The sequence below is a fragment of the Eriocheir sinensis genome, chromosome 61, assembly GCF_024679095.1.
Source record: "Eriocheir sinensis breed Jianghai 21 chromosome 61, ASM2467909v1, whole genome shotgun sequence".
Taxonomy (NCBI): domain Eukaryota; kingdom Metazoa; phylum Arthropoda; class Malacostraca; order Decapoda; family Varunidae; genus Eriocheir; species Eriocheir sinensis.
This window is the reverse complement of record NC_066569.1, coordinates 6,515,357-6,538,782: the sequence shown is the minus strand read 5'-3', so window position 1 is coordinate 6,538,782 and position 23,426 is coordinate 6,515,357. Positions and strand designations below refer to the sequence as shown.

The 23,426-nt window shown below is 41.5% G+C and overlaps 1 protein-coding gene and 2 long non-coding RNA genes across 4 annotated transcripts; 2 read left to right on the top strand and 1 right to left on the bottom strand.

The window, feature by feature from the left end:
• The first annotated feature begins 583 nt into the window (after positions 1–583).
• LOC126986263 (uncharacterized) lies at positions 584–6,020 on the top strand. The gene is made up of 2 exons (XR_007739465.1): positions 584–4,471; positions 4,748–6,020. It is a non-coding gene; the product is annotated as an uncharacterized LOC126986263 (long non-coding RNA).
• Positions 3,654–4,754, bottom strand: LOC126986267 (uncharacterized). Its single transcript, XR_007739470.1, has 2 exons — positions 4,631–4,754; positions 3,654–4,494 (listed from the first exon to the last, which is right to left on the bottom strand). It is a non-coding gene; the product is annotated as an uncharacterized LOC126986267 (long non-coding RNA).
• Positions 6,021–9,941: 3,921 nt separating the features above from the next.
• On the top strand, positions 9,942–13,229 carry LOC126986261 (uncharacterized). 2 transcript variants are annotated; one of them, XM_050842235.1, is made up of 2 exons: positions 9,942–11,434; positions 11,633–13,229. In XM_050842235.1, exons 1-2 carry the CDS (start codon positions 10,061–10,063, stop codon positions 12,545–12,547), a joined length of 2,289 nt encoding a protein of 762 aa, XP_050698192.1. In that variant the 5' UTR covers positions 9,942–10,060; the 3' UTR covers positions 12,548–13,229. The 2 variants fall into 2 exon arrangements, with proteins under 2 accessions (XP_050698192.1, XP_050698193.1); XM_050842236.1 differs by having other exon boundaries at positions 9,942–11,560; positions 11,759–13,229.
• The last annotated feature ends 10,197 nt before the right edge of the window (positions 13,230–23,426 follow it).

The following is a 23,426-nucleotide window of genomic DNA, read 5'->3' as shown; positions in this document are numbered from 1 at the left end:
CTAGACCTGCAGTGACAAGGGTTTGATTTTCATTAATATTATTACTTGATTGTTTTTTATTAGTCATTTTTATTAGTCACTGTCTCTGTTTCCTACAACCTGCAGTGATGGATGATTTGTTATAATGCTTTGTCATCCGAGGTGCTTTGTAGATATCCTTTCAGTCCGTTCACAAACCCGCAAACCGACAAACAAAGAAGTGGCCTTATTTCATCAGATGTCGCCTTTTGCACCCTTATTCCTGCTCCTATTATCATTATTATTATTATTATTATTATTATTATTATTATTATTATGGTTATGGTTATTGCTAGTACGACTTCGTAGCATACAAGCGTGATAGTTTTCCGCCAATGCTTGCTCCTAAAACTCCATATGCCACACTCCCTTTCCTTCCTCCCTCTGCCTATAGCTTTAGTGGTCTTGTTCCTTCATTCCGTCGCAACACAAGGCCGCGCTTGCAACACTTTCCTCCCTCCCCTTATACCCTTAGTGACCTCATTCCTTCATTCCGTCGTAACACAAGGCCTCACTCGCAACACTCGCTTTGCCGTCACCACTGTCGCTATCATTGCCGCCTCATCGCATCTCGTCACACACCGGCGCGCCCCGACACACCCCTAGTGGTTGTTTATTATTAGTACGTACTTCAGTGGAAAGGTTCGAGGCTTATTGGCATTGTTTCTGTATTACGTTTTTTGTTTTGTTTGTCTTTGCATTCACTTGCGGTTTCGAGCGTCAGAGGATTTATGACCTATTAAGTTTTCATTTGTTGTATAGGTTCTTGGTCTATTCGGTGTTGTTTTTCGTGTTCTTTTCCTTTCTTTTATTTTTATTTGTAACTTTTTTTGGGGGGTGCGAATGATTCCCCTGAGGAAACGTAACTGACGGTTCGATGATGTAATGTGATTTCTCTTTTTTTTCTTGTTTTGGTGACCTTTCTTTTTTAGTGTCAAATGTGGCATAGATTTGAGGCATTAGCATGACACACACACACACACACACAAACACACACACTTTACAGTTATGCAATCTAATCTACACCAGTTTTCCACCTTTATATACACACACACACACACACACACACACACACACACACACACACACACACACTTTACAGTTATGCAATCTAATCTACACCAGTTTTCCACCTTTATCCACCAGTCCATTCATATTCCTTTTAGTCACCACTTGTTATATTATTGGCACTTTGTGATAAATATGTTCGTGTGTATGCATGTGTGCCCTCGTGTGTATGTGTGTGTGTGTGTGTGTAGGTGTGTGAGAGATGGGTATCGTGAACGTATGAGTGTATGTGAGAGCGTGACCTGTGTGTGAGTTGTGTACATATATACATAAATATATATACATAGACAATAGAATAATATGCGTGCGTGTATACCTTTGTTGATATTTTTGATAACTCTGCTAGTGCTGTTAGCCCCCAGACTGACATATACAAATATTACTATAATAACGATAATAATATTAATACTAATGATAATATATATTTTTATTTTCGTTTGAACGATTTCTCCGCTGCTTTGATATTAACTGTTACTATATTACCATCACCACTACTACTACTACTATTACTATGACTATTACTACTATTACTATTCATGATGTTAGATAGGAGTGTTTATTTTCCCATCGCTGCTATCCTTGTGTGTGTGTGTGTCTGTGTGTCTGTGTGTGTGTGTCTCTCAGTTTCTTTCTATTTCCTTCTTTATCTTCTTTATGCTTTCCCATCATACCTCATTAAGCCTTGGAGGAGGAGGAGGAGGAGGAGGAGGTAAACATAGAAGAAGAGAAGAAGAGGAAGAAGAAGAAGAAGCACGAGACAATAAGTGATAAATATGCAGAACAAATCTAAATGAACAAAACAGTTTTCTCTCTCTCTCTCTCTCTCTCTCTCTCATCAGAAAAAAAATCACTGTCCGTCTGTGAAAATTAACTGTACGTAATATTCTTTTTTTCCCCGCTCTCGCTGCCTCGAAACGTATGACCGCATATGTTCCTCTCGCACTTCTTGTATATCGTTATTATTATTATTATTTCTTCTTTTGTATATGCATCTTTTTTTTAGGGACAGGGAGGGAAAGGAGGAGGGACAGGGAGGGGAAGAAGGAGGAGGGACGGGAGAGGGATGGGGAGGGAGAGGAGCGTAAGGGAAGAGAGTAGAAAGATTTTTTTTAGTAATATTTAAAGTAACATAAGGAGTTTGCTGTGTATACTACCATTACTACTACCACAACTACTACTACTACTACTACTGCTTCTACTATAACTACATATTGTTAAAAGGGAAGAGGAGGAGGAAGAAGGAGAGGGAGATAAAAGTTAGAAAAGAGGAAAGAAAATAAAGAATTAAAGATGTGAAGAGAACAGGGAGAAGGAGAAGGAAGGTAGGAAGAAGGGAAGAGGGAAAGAGAGAATAATTAAATAAGTTCTGAAGTAAAGAGGAGAGAGCAAGAAAGGGAGAAAGTGACATTAGGAAGAAGGAAAGGAAGTGGGATAGAATAAATAAAACAGGTAATATAGAAGGAAAAAAGGGAGAAAGGGAGAGAAGTTAAGAGAAAGAAGGGAAAAGGAGTAGAAGGGAGGAATCTAAATAAGTATATAAACAAAGGAAAAAGAAAAGAGAATTGAGAGATGAAGTAGAAGGAAGGAAAGGAGGGAGGTAGAGGGAAATGAGAGGAATCTAAACAAATATATAAACAAAGAAAGAGAAGAAAAAAGAATGGAGATATGAAGTGGAGGGAAGGAAAGGAAGGAGGTAGAGGGAAAAAAAGGAAATCTAAACAAATATATAAACAAAGAAAGAGAAGAAAAAAGAATGGAGATATGAAGTGGAGGGAAGGAAAGGAGGGAGGTAGAGGGAAATGAAAGGAATCTAAACAAATATATAAACAAAGAAAGAGAAGAAAAAAGAATAGAGAGATGAAGTGGAGGAAAGGAAAGGAGGGAGGTAGAGGGAAATAAAAGAATCTAAAATATATAAACAAAGAAAGAAGAAAAAAGAATAGAGAGATGAAGTGGAGGAAAGGAAAGGAGGAAGGTAGAGGGAAATGAAAGGAATCTAAACAAATATATAAACAAAGAAAGAGAAGAAAAAGAATAGAGAGATGAAGTGGAGGGAAATGAAAGGAATCTAAACAAATATATAAACAAAGAAAAAGAAGAAAAAAGAATTGAGAGATGAAGTAGAGGGAAGGAAACGAGGAAGGGAGTTAGAGGAAAGAACTGAAAAAAAAAGTATGGAAATGAAAAGGAGGGAGGGAAGAATTGCATAAGACTGAATAAGTGTATACAAAATATTAGTGTCTTTTTTTCCTTTTGTTCCTTGCATCGTATTTTTACTACACACACTAGGAGGGTTTGGACGCGTGACATTTCTAGTTTAACACCCATTTTTGGCGTTGTGTTTTCTTTTCCCTTTTAGAATGTTTACGTAGTCATTTGAAGGATGTTTTGAATTTACCATTGTGACCTATTATTATTTTTATTATTATTATTATTGTGGTTTTAAATAATTACGAATGCTGTTTTCAAGGGATGTTCTTTATTATTATTATTATTATTATTATTATTATTATTATCATCAAGTAGCTGTTTTGTTGTTATTAGTCAGGTTTGTTTGTTTATTTTCACACACACACACACACACACACACACACACACACATATTTTGGAGAGAAGGAATTGGGAGGAAATGATGAAACAAATCAGAGAATATAAAAGAAAAATTGGGAAACTTATACAAGGAATCATGGAAGAGAAGTTGATAGGGAGAAAAATTGTCACATTACATTACCTCCTAAAAAAAAAGAGGAGGTAGAGGGGAGGAGGAGGAGGTGACGGAACTAGGAAATCTAATTACTAGGACACAGATAGCTATTTTATTACTATTGTCGAGGGTTGTGCTCTCTGCTTTGCTGTTTTGGTCTCACACACACACACACACACACACACACACACACACACATAAAGAAAGGTAGGGCTGAATTTGTATATAGATATCAGTAGCATTAATTTAAATTGAAATACTCCACACACAACCAGCCAGAGCTTCCCTATACACACACACACACACACACACACACACACACACACACACACACACTCCTGGGTTCTTTTCTTCTCTGGCAGAATACGATTAGTTAAGTTATCGCCTCATTAAAACCTGTTCATCTCATCCTTCCTGGCTAAACTTGCCTATGGAGGTGTTTGTATATTGTCCCCACCCACCACCACCACGCCGCGGGAAGGGATCCATCCGCCTATACAATCAATAGCAACATTAAAACATTTATTTCACACTCAGAGGTCTTTTATTTATACAACCTGTAACCTTACCCAATTTTGTGCATGCCCTGTCAAGCTTAGCCCTACCCAGTCCTCCTCTTTCCTCTATTCATTTATTTAAGCAACCTACAACATCATTTAGATATTTATTCCACACTCAGAGGTTTTATTTACGCAACCTGTAACCTTACTTAACTTTGTGCATGCCCTGTCAAGCCTAGCCCTACCCAGTCCTCCTCTTTCCTCTATTCATTTAAGCAACCTACAGCATCATTTAAACATTTATTCCACACTCAGAGGTTCTATTTATGCAACCTGTAACCTTACCCAATTTCGTGCATGCCCTGTCAAGCTTAGCCCTACCCAGCCCTCCTCTTTCCTCTATTCATTTATTTAAGCAACCTACAGCATCATTTAAACATTTATTCCACACTCTGAGGTTTTATTTATGCAACCTGTAACCTTACCTAACTTTGTGCATGCCCTGTCAAGCCTAGCCCTACCCGGTCCTACTCTTTCCTCTATTCATTTAAGCAAGCTACAGCGTCATTTAAATATTTTTCCCACATTCAGAGGTCTTCTATTTATGCAACCTGTAATCTTACCTAACTTTGCCCATGTCCTGTCAAGCTTAGCCCTACCCAGTCCTAGTCTTTCCTCTATTCATTGAAGCAAGCTACAGCATAATTTAGATATTTATCCCACATTCAAAGGTCTTCTACCTGTAATCTTACCTAACTTTGCCCATGTCCTGTCAAGCTTAGCCCTACAAGGTCCTACTCTTTCCGCTAATCATTGAAGCAACTTACAGCATCATTTAGATATTTATTCCACACTCAGAGGTTTTATTTACGTTATTTATGCAACCTGTAACCTCACCCAACTTTGTGCATGCCCTGTCTAACTTATCCCTACACAGGCTTGCTCTCTCATTGCCCTTTTGCCACTCTCCTCTATTCGATGATGTAACCAACCATTAGCATCTTTCAAGCATTTATTTCACTCTTGAACATCGTTTGATTACATAGCCTTGTACCTAGTGCTATTGTGCACCCCTAATTGCCTGAACCCTCTCCTGGTCTGCCCTGTCTTATCCTAGCTTAGCTCTTGTATCCTGGCCTACCTTGTTCTGGACGAGGTGAATGAAATGGTAAATTTATGTTTATGAGTCATGCTCAAAGGGAGTAAAAAGAATACATATTTCAAGTCTCTATGGTTGAAATCCAATGTTTATGCTCGGAATTGCTGGGATAAGAAATATACACTTCTTTTATGTTGTTGCAAGCTCAGGCAAATGTTGTGGCAATGCAAAGGCCAACACGACACAGGTTTCTCCTCTTGTTTCTTTTCTTTCATTGTTTGTGTTTCATGTTTTGAGATGTTTGAACACGACCTATTATGAGGTCATTTGCAGTGTTGTATAGTCTCTCTCTCTTTTGTTGGGCCTTGTGCTTGCTTAAAGAATATAAAAGGCAGTATCCATGACTGGTGTTTTTGGTACAGTCACGGTCAGTTGTGGGTATCCAAGGTTGTCTTCCGGAAGTTATCAAGCGCTAATACTTCTTGATTTTTTAATTTTCTGGACTTGTTTGTTCAACAGTTTCCCATTGCCTGGCGAGGAAACTGAAAAAAAATGGCTGGAGTTAATGTACACGGAAGTAATGTTATTGGGATTGTGCCTAATGTTGAAAAATAACAACTGTGATGATTCATGGGTGATATTTTTCCTTAACTCTCTTAACTCAGTTTTTTTTTTCTCTGCAAGCCTTTTCAGCAGCGTCATTTGGAATAAAGTTGTCAGTTGTTACCTTGGTCCGGTCACATTTTACTCTAGTTCAATAGCCATTTTGAGATGCTTTGGGGAAGAAACAAATTAAATACAGTAATCCCTCTCGTTTCCGAAATGGGCTTCGGTAAGTTTTAAACTGCCACTTGACTGATTTTTTAACTGCCCGCGCGGCCGACCCACCCGTCTGCCGCCTGGCCGGGCGCCGCAGGAAGACGCCTGTGTGGGGTGTCCCTGATACAGTTTCACTCGAGGCGAGCACATAACGGTACCGGCACCGAGACAATGGTGCCGATGTAAGTACCGTCAGGCTGGTGTACCGTTAGCACCGTGTACTGCCCACCCAGCCGCGTGGGTACAGCGGCTCCGCCTCCTCCCCCTTCGCTCTGTCAAACCTGATCAGCCAACGGTTCATGAACCTTTTGTTGCCTTACTTGGGGCACCAATAGGGCAGGAAGTGCTGCTGTTGTGTGTGGTGTTACCTGCACCGTCTTCTTGGCTACCCCGCCGGCTCCACGACCCAGGAAGGTTCTGTCTTTGGAGAAGAGGAGGGAGGCGCTGCGTGCCCGGCATGCACACACACCTGTACGTATATTCGGAATGGCCTCTCAAATTCATATGGTATTACGTCTGGCAGTATATTTTATGAGCCAGGGTTTATAGTCGCCGGGTATATCACCAACCATTCCACTATCCACCAGTCCATTCTCACGCTGGAATTCTCAAACTATCTTTTCCCCCTTCCCGCGAGGAAGCAAGGCTGCTTGGACCAAACGGTATTCACAGTGACGAGGAGTGTCTTTGATGCAGCGCGCGAAGCGGCGAGCGGGAAAGAAATGAACTAATTTCCTCTCTTGACGAAGAGGAGGTGAAGGCCCGCTCTTCGCTAATATCTTCGCACATTTAATGCTTTATTACAACATTGGTAATGGGACTGGTGGACTGGGGAAGGATTGGTAATGGAACTGGTAGAGAGGGGAAGGATTGGTAATGGGACTGGAGGATAGGGGAAGGGTTGGTAATGAGACTGGTGGATAGGGGAAGGATTGGCAATGGGACTGGTGGATAGGGGAAGGATTGGTAATGGGACTGGTAGAGAGGGGAAGGATTGGTAATGGGACTGGAGGATAGGGGAAGGGTTGGTAATGAGACTGGTGGATAGGGGAAGGATTGGTATGGGACTGGTGGATAGGGGAAGGATTGGTAATGGGACTGGTAGAGAGGGGAAGGATTGGTAATGGGACTGGTGGATAGGGGAAGGGTTGGTAATGAGACTGGTGGATAGGGGAAGGATTGGCAATGGGACTGGTGAATAGGAGAAGGGTTGGTAATGGGACTGGTGGATAGGGGAAGGGTTGGTACTGGGACTGTTGGATAGGGGAAGGGTTGGTGCTGGGACTGGTGGATAGGGGAAGGATTGATACTGGGACTGGTGGATAGGGGAAGGGTTGGTAATGAGACTGGTGGAGAGGGGAAGGATTGGTAATGGGACTGGTGGATAGGGAAAGGGTTGGTAATGGGACTGGTGGATAGTGGATGGGTTGGAAATGGGACTGGAGAATTGGGGAAGGATTGGTAATGGGACTGGTGGATAGGGGAGGGATTGGTAATGGGACTGGTGGATAGTGGATGGGTTGGAAATGGGACTGGAGAATTGGGGAAGGATTGGTAATGGGACTGGTGGATAGGGGAGGGATTGGTAATGGGACTGGTGGATAGGGGAAGGGTTGGTAATGGGACTGGTGGATAGTGGATGGGTTGGAAATGGGACTGGAGAATTGGGGAAGGATTGGTAATGGGACTGGTGGATAGGGGAGGGATTGGTAATGGGACTGGTGGATAGTGGATGGGTTGGAAATGGGACTGGTGGATAGGGGAAGGATTGGTAATGGGACTGGTGGATAGGGGAGGGATTGGTAATGGGACTGGTGGATAGTGGATGGGTTGGAAATGGGACTGGAGAATTGGGGAAGGATTGGTAATGGGACTGGTGGATAGGGGAGGGATTGGTAATGGGACTGGTGGATAGAAGGAGGGTCGGTAATGGGACTGGTGGATAGGGGAAGGGTTGGTAATGGGACTGGTGGATAGGGGAAGGGGTGGTAATGGGACTGGTGGATAGGGGAGGGATTGGTATTGGGACTGGTGAATAGGGGAAGGATGGGTAATGGGACTGCTGGATAGGGGAAGGGTTGGTGATGGAACTGGTGGATAGGGGAAGGTTTGGTAATGGGACTGGTGGATAGGGGAAGGGTTGGTAATGGGACTGGTGGATAGGGGAAGGTTTGGTGATGGGACTGGTGGATAGGGGAGGGATTGGTAACATGGGCGTCCGCAGAAAAAAATGCAGGGGGGGGCAATGTTGTCCTGACTCCTGAGATTGCTGTCCTGGGGGAGGGGTCTGAGGGGAGGGGGTGTCCCCCTCCCCGTTGGAAAAAATTTTGCTCCCAGGAAAGAGCTTAGATGCAAAATGGTGGCACTTTTTCATCTGACAGAGTAGCTCAGTTACATTTTCTCCGGTAGAGAAAATTGAAGAAAAACAAATATTTCGGAAAAATTATTTTACAACAACTACATTATTCTATCAATTAAGAATTAACTCTACATGAACCAATCAGACTGGGAGATGTTCAGAGCTCAGGCATGTCTGATACAAACAGGCATCGACATAGAAGTAACAGAGTCTGTTCTTTCATTTTATTTCATTAACAAAACTCATGCTAATTTTCAGCTAAACTAGCTTATGGATTTTAATTAAATTTTACATAGGCTCCTTTGGAGCATGTTACATCCTAATACTAATAGGAGCAGTGTTTCTTCGTGCGTGGCTGCGTGGCTGCGTGCGTGCGTGCATGGGTTCGGTTTCGGTTTTTTTATTTTCCAGGGGGGGGCAAATGCCCCCCCTGCGGACGCCCATGATTGGTAATGGGACTGGTGGATAGGGGAAGGGTTGGTAATGGGACTGGTGGATAGGGGAAGGATTGGTAATGGGACTGGTGGATAGGGGAAGGTTTGGTGATGGGACTGGTGGATAGGGGAAGGTTTGGTGATGGGACTGGTGGATAGGGGAAGGGTTGGTGATGGGACTGGTGGATAGGGGAAGGTTTGGTGATGGGACTGGTGGATAGGGGAAGGATTGGTAATGGGACTGGTGGATAGGGGAAGGGTTGGTGATGGGACTGGTGGATAGGGGAAGGTTTGGTGATGGGACTGGTGGATAGGGGAAGGGTTGGTGATGGGACTGGTGGATAGGGGAAGGTTTGGTGATGGGACTGGTGGATAGGGGAAGGGTTGGTGATGGGACTGGTGGATAGGGGAAGTTTTTGTGAAGTGACTGGTGTATAGTGGAAGGATTGTTAATGGGACTATTGGATAGGTGAAGGGTTGGTGATGGGACTGGTGGATAGGGGAAGGTTTGGTGATGGGACTGGTGGATAGGGGAAGGGTTGGTGATGGGACTGGTGGATAGGGGAAGGTTTGGTGATGGGACTGGTGGATAGGGGAAGGATTGGTAATGGGACTGGTGGATAGGGGAAGGGTTGGTGATGGGACTGGTGGATAGGGGAAGGTTTGGTGATGGGACTGGTGGATAGGGGAAGGGTTGGTGATGCGACTAGTGGATATTATTACAGGATGTTCATATCATGTTAACACTACATATCATAGAGGGAGAAGTAATGACAGCAATCTCTGCTTCTGCCACTGTTACCACCACTGGCACCACACCGTCCTTTGCTTGCAAATGTGAATCACATCACAAGGGGGAAAGAAAGGAAAAATGAAAAAGTTTCCAGCCACAATATTGATATAACAAAGGGAAACAATACTGAGGAAGTAGAGCATACACAGTTGCTGCCAATACCACCACCGCCTTCTCTGAGTGCAGTTCAGCTGCCTCTTCAGTCTCTTGGTCACTTCACAGGGCAGCAGAACACTTCGACTCTGCACCCCTGACTGTGGTCAATAATGGGGAAGCCAGGTTTCTGTAGCGTGCTTTGGACTGTTCTGTGTCTCTTAGCATGTCTCTCAGTATCTGTTGCCAGAAACATTGCGGACAAGAAGATCAGTGACCCAGTTAAGGTCTCGGAATCCACACCAACCCTTGACTTCATTGTGGAGAAGGAAATTGTTCATGAAAACTTACCTCAAGATCCTCTTAGTGCCCTAGCCAAGATGGTTTTGAGGCACTACACCCCATCCACACAGGAAGACATAGCATATGATGTGGCCTCACCGTACACAACATCTGACCCAGCAACACAGGAAAAGAGGTACAAAAATGACCCAGCCACACAGGACGAAGGGTACACAAATGACCCAGCCACACAGGACGAGGATTACGCATATGACCCAGCCACACAGGACGAGGATTACACATATGACGAAGAATACTCAGATGACGCAGGCGAACAGGACGAGGTGTATGCAGAAGACGAGAGGTATGCAAATAACATAAAGGCACAGGATGAGAAAAACTTAGAAAACATGGATGACGATGAAATCGCTGCACATGACAAGGCTATACAGGAGAAGGCATTACTAGAACATATGATTGCTCAGGAAGAGGCCATCGCACTTGAAGAGGCCAACGCACATAAAGAGGCCGACGCAAATGAAGAGGCCAACGCACATGAAGAGGCCGACGCATATGAAGAGGCCGACGCACATGAAGAGGCCAACGCACATGAAGAGGCCAACGCACATGAAGAGGCCGACGCACATGAAGAGGCCAACGCACATGAAGAAGCTGACGCATATGAAGAGGCCGACGCATATGAAGAGGCCGACGCACATGAAGAGGCCGACGCACATGAAGAGGCCAACGCACATGAAGAAGCCGACGCATATGAAGAGGCCGACGCATATGAAGAGGCCGACGCACATGAAGAGGCCGACGCACATGAAGAGGCCGACGCACATGAAGAGGCCGACGCACATGAAGAGGCCAACGCACATGAAGAAGCCGACGCATATGAAGAGGCCGACGCATATGAAGAGGCCGACGCACATGAAGAGGCCGACGCACATGAAGAGGCCGACGCACATGAAGAGCCCAACGCACATGAAGAAGCCGACGCATATGAAGAGGCCGACGCATATGAAGAGGCCGACGTACATGAAGAGGCCGACGCACATGAAGAGGCCGACGCACATGAAGAGGCCGACGCACATGAAGAGGCCAACGCACATGAAGAGGCCAACGCACATGAAGAGGCCGACGCATATGAAGAGGCCGACGCACATGAAGAGGCCGACGCACATGAAGAGGCCGACGCACATGAAGAGGCCGACGCATATGAGGAGGCCGACGCATATGAAGAGGCCAACGCACATGAAGAGGCCGACGCACATGAAGAGGCCGACGCATATGAAGAGGCCGACGCACATGAAGAGGCCGATGCACATGAAGAGGCCGACGCACATGAAGAGGCCGACGCATATGAAGAGGCCGACGCATATGAAGAGGCCGACGCACATGAAGAGGCCGACGCACATGAAGAGGCCGACGCACATGAAGAGGCCGACGCATATGAAGAGGCCAACGCACATGAAGAGGCCAACGCACATGAAGAGGCCGACGCATATGAAGAGGCCAACGCACATGAAGAGGCCGACGCACATGAAGAGGCCGACGCATATGAAGAGGCCAACGCACATGAAGAGGCCAACGCACATGAAGAGGCCGACGCATATGAAGAGGCCGACGCATATGAAGAGGCCGACGCACATGAAGAGGTCAACGCACATGAAGAGGCCGACGCAATCCAAGTCATGGGGAAACCACGACCACGAAAGCAACCAAGAAAACTACGACCATTGCCATTCCCCAAAACCAGGCCCTACAAACCTTCCTACAGCAGCACCGCCACTCGAGTCAGAAGCATTAAACCCATCAATGAGAGCAGGACAATGAATCCCATGACATGCCCGCCAATGCCATATCCTGGTATGCCCTACGAAACCATGTGCGCTTATCCGAACCCTAACATTTGTTGCATACCCAGTGGTGACTACGTAAACTCCTTCCAACCTAACTACCAATACCCATACTTAAGTAATGCACGCATCTCAATGACAGCCCAAGATTCTCCCTCAAATGATGCCATGCCCACTACCAACCTGAAGGACAATACCCCAGCAGATGATGTCACTTTAGAGAACAGCCAACATGATGACATAACTTCAGGCAAACCCCCATCTGATTCCATTTCACCAGAGGATACCTCATCAAGTCATGTCCCTTCAGATTTTACCCCATCAGATGACACATCCTCTGACCATATTTCATCAGGTTATCGTTTCTCACGGAGTCCCCCAAATGGAATCCTCTCAATGAAGAAGGAATTATGGACTACTGTCAATCCGTATAAATTGATTCCAACATCACATTACAAGATGGCCAAGAATGTTCAGCTTCCGCCATCGGACGGCATTGCACCAGAGAGCAATTAGCAGCGGGACATGGCGTCAGGATATGAATAGCAGCAGGAAATCTCAGTGCAATAATTCCCTTGAGGTTACATCCTATATAGTGCACTTGGCCAAACAAGATCTCATTAAGCAACACCCAGCCAGGGAATATCTAGAAACATCAGTTTGAGAACATTCCATACCAGAAAACATCACAAGAATTTGTCTCACATCAGCTTATTTATGTTGAATATTCATATTCAGATCTTCCTACAAGAAGATACAGATTGTGACCACTGAGACCCATTGTTATTATAAATCTAATCATGTCTGTAACCATCTCATCAAACATTACTGATAGAGAACAAGTTCTTAGAAATCTGTTTATCCTATACCCTTGATTGTAATTAGCAACTTTAGGGACTCCACGGGCAGTTTTCAGATAAACTGTGATATGAGCTTTTCCTCTGTTCATAGTCATCCCGTCAGACACATTTTTGCCAGGACAAAATTTTAGAAACCATTTTTCCAACAGCCTTGAGTGGTTTTGGCAGCTTCAACAGGTTAAAGATCATTCTTGGCTGCATTAAAGCCGGCAACCCCGATCCTCTGTGCCCTGTTGAGTATACTCCAGGTGGAAGGTCTGCCTCCATTTATTTTCCTTGTGTGTGCTACTTGAGGTCTGTATCTATATAATATTAATAAAGGGATATCAATGGTGAGATTTTTTTTGTTTCTTTTAACCTCTGCCTAAACAGGTCCATAGAGTCTATAAAAATCACTGATACATGTTTGTGATTGAGACACTAAGTAAACCATTAAAAGTTATTGGTCGGGTATCCTTAGCCACCGACTATGTAGAACACAATCAGGCAAACGCCTCTCTTGGCTCCACTTATTCGTACACCTCAAGGAATACTACTATGCATTTCAGGGGCCTTGACACAGTTTTTCGAATATAACATTTTAACAATGCGTCGGACAAGGATGGTATTTTGGGAGACGATGATTGAGACCCCGACCTAATTAGCAAAAATAGGCTTAGGTGCCAAATGTTGATTACGACAGTTGTAGGAGTAACTTTAAGGTAAACTTCATTAAAATATACAGGCACCAGTAGCGAGGCGAGGTGGCGTCATCAAGTATGCACCGCCTCTCGTTCAAGTCGTGACGTCAATGTGATGTTTCACTATGAAGTAGTAGTAATCACTGACTCAACCGGTAGTTCTCTCTCTCTCTCTCTCTCTCTCTCTCTCTCTCTCTCTCTCTCTCTCTCTCTCTCTCTCTCTCTCTCAAAACATCACCCAGAACCCAAATTAACCAAAAACAAAGTAGATTCCTGACAAAAGCTGCTTAGGGCCTCCAAAGTAGCCATAGGGCTCAATAAACAAGAAGAAACATGAATTAAACAACGTATTTTTTTTCCAGAGAAGACGTATCGCCCTCTATAGCCTATTGGCCAGAATGTGAATTTTCAAGATAGCATCAACACTGGATCATTTTGTATCAGACTTTACTGGAAATTGGCGGGACCTCTCCCCAGAAAACAGGGAACATCTTCTACGTATTGTAGCTCCAACTTGTCGAGAGTATTTGGGCTCATCTGTCCACCTCTCTGCCACATCAAACCCAAAACATCTTTTTCTCTCATATATCAGATATTAACTCCCTCTAAATGAATTTTAAAGTACCCTATACATTTAATTCTCTAAAAGGGCTATAAATACATGTGTTATGCGATCTTGGCATAACATACGTGACGTTCCATGAGTGTCCCCGGCTTACGAGAAAGCGGAAGATAAAGCTAATAGAAGATCTATAATTGCATCCTCAAGAGCAGTTGCTCGGATAGACACAGCCATTAATGTTAGCGGAATGAGACAAACAGACAGAAATAGAGAGAAAAAGGAATGAAGAGAGAGAGAGAGAGAGAGAGAGAGAGAGAGAGAGAGAGAGAGAGAGAGAGAGAGAGAGAGAGAGAGAGAGAGAGAGAGAGAGAGAGAGAGAGAGGTCAGGTCAAGTTAGGCAGATTTGGCAGGGCAGCTGACAGGTGGAATACCTAAGGGAGCCAACTCCCAAACGCTCATGACAAGTTGGAAACACTCGACAGTTCGCTCGTGACGCCAAGCCACGCCGGTGTCGAAACAAAAACAAACTACATGGGTTTCACTTTGACACTTTCGCACCGTCGGTGGGAGGAAGCCTGCATCCTCGTCTAACTATTGTGGATTTTTACAGCATTTTAGATTACCTTCAAGAATATAGGAATGTTTGCGAGGCGCTCTTGTGTATGTGTGCACGACGAAAAGTGAAAATTAGACTCTGATGTCATGCCTAGTGTGTGTTACAATGGACGTTCAAATCGGCAAATAGACAATGTATTTCGTTTTACAGATTCCCATCTGAAACCTGTAACTAACAGAAAAAAGCAAGGGGCTGCAGATGAAGGACAGTAAAACTTAAAAACTGTGCTTTCGTGCTGACACCCTGCCTTGTCAAACTTTTTCGTCTCTGCCTGTCAACATCTACCTTTCCTTCCTGCTGGAAGTACGCCTTCATACAGCCTGTGCCTAAGAAGGGTGACCGTTCCAATCCCTCAAACTACCATCCTATAGCTTTAATACTTTCTTGTCTATCTAAAGCTTTTGAATCAATCATTAACCGGAAGTTTCTTAAGGATCTATACACTTCTGACCTTTCTGATCGCCAGTATGGGTTCCGCAAGGGGCGCTCTACTGGTGATCTTCTTGCTTTCCTAACTGACTCTTGGTCATCCTCTCTTAGCCGTTTCGGTGAAACTTTTGCTGTTGCGTTAGACATATCAAAAGCCTTTGATAGGGTCTGGCACAAATCTTTGCTTTCCAAACTACCCTCCTACGGTTTCTATCCTTCTATCTGTACCTTTATCTCCAGTTTCCTCTCTGACCGATCTATCACTGCTGTAGTAGACGGTCACTGTTCTTCCCCTAAACCTATCAACAGTGGTGTCCCTCAGGGCTCTGTCCTATCTCCCACTCTCTTTCTGTTGTTCATTGATGATCTTTCCAAAACGAACTGTCCTATCCATTCTTACGCCGATGACTCTACTCTGCATTACTCAACTTCTTTTGATAGAAGGCCAACTCAACAGGAACTATACGATTCCAGGCTGGAGGCTGCAGAACGCTTAACCTCAGACCTTATAATTTCTGATTGGGGCAAGAAGAACCTGGTGTCCTTCAATGCCTCAAAAACTCACTTTCTTCACATATCAACTCGACACAATCTTCCAAACTCCTGTCCCCTATTCTTCGACAACACTCAGCTGTCACCTTATACACTAAACATCCTCGGTCTACCCGTAACTCAAAATCTCATCTGGAAACTCCAGATCTCCTCTCTCACTAAATCAATTTCCTCGAGGTTGGGCGTACTGTATCGTCTCCGCCAGTTCTTCTCCCCCTCACAGATGCTGTCCATATACAGGGGCTTTGTCCGCCCTCGTATGGAGTATGCATCACATGTGTGGAGGGACTCCACTCACACAGCTCTCCTGGACAGAAGAGAGTCAAAGGGTACGTCTTCGTCTCATCATCCCCCCTCCTCTTACCGACAGTCATCTACCTCGTAAATTCCGCCGCCATGTTACCTCTCTTTCTATCTTCTATCGATATTTTCATGCTGGCTGCTCTTCTGAACTTGCTAACTGCATGCATCCCCCCCTTCCGCGGCCCCGCTGCACTCGACTTTCTACTCTAGCTCATCCCTATACTGTTCAAACCCCTTATGCAAGAGTTAACCTGCATCTTCACTCTTTCATCCCTTATACTGGTAAACCCTGGAACAGCCTTCCTTCGTCTGCATTTCCTCCTGCATATGACTTGACCTCTTTCAAGAAGAGTGCATCAAGACACCTCTCTACCCGAAATTGACCTCTCTTTTGGGCACTCTTTACTTTTGTCTGTTGTGGGAGCGGTGAGTAGCGGGCTTATTTTTCTACACTTTTTGTTGCCCTTGAGCCGCCTCCTTTGTTGTAAAAAAAAAAAAAAAAAAAAAAACAAAACACAGCAGAAGAGCAAGATGGATTGCAGCAGTCAAGTGAGTTGTAGCTGGAACATAAACATCAGAGAGGGGCCGGAAACCTTATGGCAGACTCTGCAGAGCGAGCTTCATAGGGTAGCTGCTATCAGGTAGATAATATTAATGTGTTAATTTACACAGGACTGGTAAATTATTTGCTAAACTAACTTAACCCAACACAGTGAAAGTAGAATCATAAAAATATGTATCACGTATTTACACTTAAAACAACTTGTGTACGTGCAGGACATTACTTTCACTGTGGTCGATTAAGTTGGTTTGACAAATAGTTAACCATTCCTGTGTAAAACTACATACAAATATTACCTGGCAGCCTATGAAGCTCACTCCAGTCTCCAGACAGTTTTACAGGTAAACCTTCGGAGGGCTCTGCCTATGGGCTCCTGCTGGATCATCATCATCCTCCGGCATGTGGTACGCTACCCCAAACTCAACCCTGCTCACCGGTCACACCTATTATGAGAGAGACAACGCTGAGTGGAGGAGGCCAAGAGGACACCTACAAATCTCATGACTAGAGCAAATCAATTGATCTTGCTGACCTCTGGGAGATATGTGATATGGAAATGGCGCCTGCATGGAAACTTGCTCAGAGGAACTCGTAGGGTGGGGAAGGCAATGTGCCCTCCGACGTATAGGCCCCAACTGACTGACTGATTTTATATATCCAATGACCACGGTGCAATAATTTCACTTGAAAGGTCCCTATAAAGTAATTTTTAAACTTATTCAGAATTTTTTATTTGGCAGGATCGGCAAGTTCATGTCTTGATGTCACTCATAGTGATGACAGAAAACCACTTATACTTATGATAGATCTTAGCTTCTTATCATAAATACGGGTCCAGGGTCGGCACTGACAAGAAGCAAACATAATAGAGAAAATATAGAAATTGTATTAATAACACAACCTCGGTGTTGTGTCAAAATCGGCGCTGGCGGCGAGGTGTCGTCGTGCGGAAGATTCATTGCGTGATTTTAGCCTTGTTTGGGTACTGTATATACGTATATTTTGCCTTGTTTGGGTACTATATATACGTATATTTTGCCTTGTTTGGGTACTATATATACGTATATTTTGCCTTGTTTGGGTACTGTATATACGTATATTTTGCCTTGTTTGGGTACTATATATACGTATATTTTGCCTTGTTTGGGTACTGTATATACGTATATTTTGCCTTGTTTGGGTACTATATATACGTATATTTTGCCTTGTTTGGGTACTATATATACGTATATTTTGCCTTGTTTGGGTACTATCTATACGTATATTTTGCCTTGTTTGGGTACTATATATACGTATATTTTGCCTTGTATGGGTACTATATATACGTATATTTTGCCTTGTTTGGGTACTGTATATACGTATATTTTGCCTTGTTTGGGTACTGTATATACGTATATTTTGCCTTGTTTGGGTACTATATATACGTATATTTTGCCTTGTTTGGGTACTATATATACGTATATTTTGCCTTGTTTGGGTACTATATATACGTATATTTTGCCTTGTTTGGGTACTATATATACGTATATTTTGCCTTGTTTGGGTACTGTATATACGTATATTTTGCCTTGTTTGGGTACTATATATACGTATATTTTGCCTTGTTTGGGTACTGTATATACGTATATTTTGCCTTGTTTGGGTACTATATATACATATATTTTGCCTTGTTTGGGTACTGTATATACGTATATTTTGCCTTGTTTGGGTACTATATATACGTATATTTTGCCTTGTTTGGGTACTGTATATACGTATATTTTGCCTTGTTTGGGTACTGTATATACGTATATTTTGCCTTGTTTGGGTACTATATATACGTATATTTTTCCTTGTTTGGGTACTATATATACGTATATTTTGCCTTGTTTGGGTACTATATATACGTATATTTTGCCTTGTTTGGGTACTATATATACGTATATTTTGCCTTGTTTAGGTACTGTATATACGTATCTTTTGCCTTGTTTGGGTACTGTATATACGTATATTTTGCCTTGTTTGGGTACTATATATACGTATATTTTGCCTTGTTTGGGTACTATATATACGTATATTTTGCCTTGTTTGGGTACTGTATATACGTATATTTTGCCTTGTTTGGGTACTATATATACGTATATTTTGCCTTGTTTGGGTACTATATATACGTATATTTTGCCTTGTATATTTTGCCTTGTTTGGGTACTATATATACCAGAGCTGGAAACATATGGATATGTACTATATATACCAGAGCTGGGCGCGTTACTTTGGCAATTCACGCTCCTCGCACACTCTCCCTTTACCCTTGTCTGGGAAATTCTGTACTTCCGCGCCTAAAATTTTTTCACTCGTTCCGGTACCGCACCTCCGCACCTCCGGTACCGTACCCAAAACTATTAAAGCGCGCCTGAAAAATCTAGTCCGTACCTTAAAAAAAAGAAATACAAGGCAATACTGCAGCAGCATTATTATTATCATTATTATTATTATTATTATTACCATTATTTTTGTTATCATTATTGTCATTTTAACGCATAGAATCTCCACCACCTGAAGTAAAGTAACTACTTTTACACTCATCATAATTATCATACCTCAGTACACATGCAACACAGAAAATTCCGGTTAATATCATTCAAAAGAGGAAGAGAAGATATGGGAATAAGGAAAGATATGTTGCTGATTCAGTTTACTATATGTATCTTTCACAATGATTAGAGATAAATGATTCACAAGTTTAAGTTCATTATAATTTAGTAAATTTTGAAATTATAATGAACTTGTAAACTTGTATCATTTTATACCTTGTGCGGAGGTACTGATATATACGTATATTTTGCCGTTCCGCACCTGTATATACGCATATTTTGCCTTGTTTGGGTACTAAATATACGTATATTTTGCCTTGTTTGGGTACTGTATATACGTATATTTTGCCTTGTTTGGGTACTATATATACGTATATTAATTTTTGCCTTGTTTGGGTACTATATATACGTATATTTTGCCTTGTTTGGGTACTGTATATACGTATATTTTGCCTTGTTTGGGTACTATATATACGTATATTTTGCCTTGTTTGGGTACTGTATATACGTATATTAATTTTTGCCTTGTTTGGGTACTATATATACGTATATTTTGCCTTGTTTGGGTACTATATATACGTATATTTTGCCTGGGTTGGGTAATATATATTAGTATTTTTTGCCTTGTTTGGGTACTTTATATACGTATATTTTGCCTTGTTTGGGTACTATATATACGTATATTTTGCCTTGTTTGGGTACTGTATATACGTATATTTTGCCTTGTTTGGGTACTATATATACGTATATTTTGCCTTGTTTGGGTACTATATATACGTATATTTTGCCTTGTTTGGGTACTGTATATACGTATATTTTGCCTTGTTTGGGTACTATATATACGTATATTTTGCCTTGTTTGGGTACTATATATACGTATATTTTGCCTTGTTTGGGTACTATATATAACGCATATTTTGCCTTGTTTGGGTACTATATATACGTATATTTTGCCTTGTTTGGGTACTATATATACGTATATTTTGCCTTGTTTGGGTACTATATATACGCATATTTTGCCTTGTTTGGGTACTGTATATACGTATATTTTGCCTTGTTTAGTACTATATATACGTATATTTTGCCTTGTTTGGGTACTATATATACGTATATTTTGCCTTGTTTGGTACTGTATATACGTATATTTTGCCTTGTTTGGGTACTATATATACGTATATTTTGCCTTGTTTGGGTACTATATATACGCATATTTTGCCTTGTTTGGGTACTATATACGCATATTTTGCCTTGTTTGGGTACTGTATATACGTATATTTTGCCTTGTTTGGGTACTATATACGTATATTTTGCCTTGTTTGGGTACTATATATACGTATATTTTGCCTTGTTTGGGTACTATATACGTATATTTTGCCTTGTTTGGGTACTATATACGTATATTTTGCCTTGTTTGGGTACTATATACGTATATTTTGCCTTGTTTGGGTACTATATATACGTATATTTTGCCTTGTTTGGGTACTGTATATACGTATATTTTGCCTTGTTTGGGTACTATATATACGTATATTTTGCCTTGTTTGGGTACTATATATACGTATATTTTGCCTTGTTTGGGTACTATATATACGTATATTTTGCCTTGTTTGGGTACTATATATAAGTATATTTTGACTTGTTTGGATACTGTATATACGTATATTTTGCCTTGTTTGGGTACTGTATATACGCATATTTTGCCTTGTTTGGGTACTGTATATACGTATATTTTGCCTTGTTTGGGCCTATATACGTATATTTTGCCTTGTTTGGGTACTGTATATACGTATATTTTGCCTTGTTTGGGTACTGTATATACGTATATTTTGCCTTGTTTGGGTACTGTATATACGTATATTTTGCCTTGTTTATATATATATATTTTGCCTTGTTTGGGTACTATATATACGTATATTTTGCCTTGTTTGGGTACTGTATATACGTATATTTTGCCTTGTTTGGGTACTGTATATACGTATATTTTGCCTTGTTTGGGTACTATATATACGTATATTTTGCCTTGTTTGGGTACTGTATATACGTATATTTTGCCTTGTTTGGGTACTATATATACGTATATTAATTTTTGCCTTGTTTGGGTACTATATATACGTATATTTTGCCTTGTTTGGGTACTATATATACGTATATTTTGCCTTGTTTGGGTACTGTATATACGTATATTTTGCCTTGTTTGGGTACTATATATACGTATATTAATTTTTGCCTTGTTTGGGTACTGTATATACGTATATTTTGCCTTGTTTGGGTACTATATATACGTATATTAATTTTTGCCTTGTTTGGGTACTGTATATACGTATATTTTGCCTTGTTTGGGTACTATATATACGTATATTTTGCCTTGTTTGGGTACTATATATACGTATATTTTGCCTTGTTTGGGTACTATATACGCATATTTTGCCTTGTTTGGGCTATATACGTATATTTTGCCTTGTTTGGGTACTATATATACGTATATTTTGCCTTGTTTGGGTACTATATATACGTATATTTTGCCTTGTTTGGGTACTATATATACGTATATTTTGCCTTGTTTGGGTACTGTATATACGTATATTTTGCCTTGTTTGGGTACTATATATACGTATATTTTGCCTTGTATGGGTACTATATATACGTATATTTTGCCTTGTTTGGGTACTATATATACGTATATTTTGCCTTGTTTGGGTACTATATATACGTATATTTTGCCTTGTTTGGGTACTATATATACGTATATTTTGCCTTGTTTGGGTACTATATATACGTATATTTTGCCTTGTTTGGGTACTATATACGTATATTTTGCCTTGTTTGGGTACTATATATACGTATATTTTGCCTTGTTTGGGTACTGTATATACGTATATTTTGCCTTGTTTGGGTACTATATATACGTATATTTTGCCTTGTTTGGGTACTGTATATACGTATATTTTGCCTTGTTTGGGTACTATATATACGTATATTTTGCCTTGTTTGGGTACTGTATATACGTATATTTTGCCTTGTTTGGGTACTATATATACGTATATATTTTGCCTTGTTTGGGTACTGTATATACGTATATTTTGCCTTGTTTGGGTACTGTATATACGTATATTTTGCCTTGTTTGGGTACTGTATATACGTATATTTTGCCTTGTTTGGGTACTATATATACGTATATTAATTTTTGCCTTGTTTGGGTACTATATATACGTATATTAATTTTTGCCTTGTTTGGGTACTATATATACGTATATTTTGCCTTGTTTGGGTACTATATACGTATATTTTGCCTTGTTTGGTACTGTATATACGTATATTTTGCCTTGTTTGGGTACTGTATATACGCATATTTTGCCTTGTTTGGGTACTATATATACGTATATTTTGCCTTGTTTGGGTACGATATATACGTATATTTTGCCTTGTTTGGGTACTGTATATACGTATATTTTGCCTTGTTTGTACTATATATACGTATATTTTTACTTTGTTTGGGTACTATATATACGTATATTTTTTGCCTTGTTTGGTACTATATATACGTATATTATATTGGAGGAGGATATACACGGAAGTAATTTGTTGAGAGAGAGAGAGAGAGAGAGAGAGAGAGAGAGAGAGAGAGAGAGAGAGAGAGAGAGAGAGAGAGAGAGAGAGAGAGAGAGAGAGAGAGAGAGAGAGAGAGAGAGAGAGAGAGAGAGAGAGAGAGAGAGAGAGAGAGAGAGAGAGAGAGAGAGAGAGAGAGAGAGAGAGAGAGAGAGAGAGAGAGAGAGAGAGAGAGAGAGAGAGAGAGAGAGAGAGAGAGAGAGAGAGAGAGAGAGAGAGAGAGAGAGAGAGAGAGAGAGAGAGAGAGAGAGAGAGAGAGAGAGAGAGAGAGAGAGAGAGAGAGAGAGAGAGAGAGAGAGAGAGAGAGAGAGAGAGAGAGAGAGAGAGAGAGAGAGAGAGAGAGAGAGAGAGAGAGAGAGAGAGAGAGAGAGAGAGAGAGAGAGAGAGAGAGAGAGAGAGAGAGAGAGAGAGAGAGAGAGAGAGAGAGAGAGAGAGAGAGAGAGAGAGAGAGAGAGAGAGAGAGAGAGAGAGAGAGAGAGAGAGAGAGAGGACAAACAAGGCCACACATTATTGCCTATACCACCACCAACACCACAACCTCTTTTTGACTGCTGATGTGAATTAAAACATTGTGAGTAAAAGATTAAGAAGAAAAAAAAGTTTCCTGCCAAAATATTGATGAAACAAGCAGAAACGATATTGAGGAAGCAGA

Bases quoted from the DNA above. Each gene is read 5' to 3' on its own strand.
- LOC126986261 (XM_050842235.1), top strand. From the start codon at position 10,061: ATGGGGAAGCCAGGTTTCTGTAGCGTGCTTTGGACTGTTCTGTGTCTC. The intron at 11,435-11,632 runs GCCGACGCACAT...GCATATGAAGAG, and splicing joins AGGCCAACGCACATGAAGAG to GCCAACGCACATGAAGAGGC.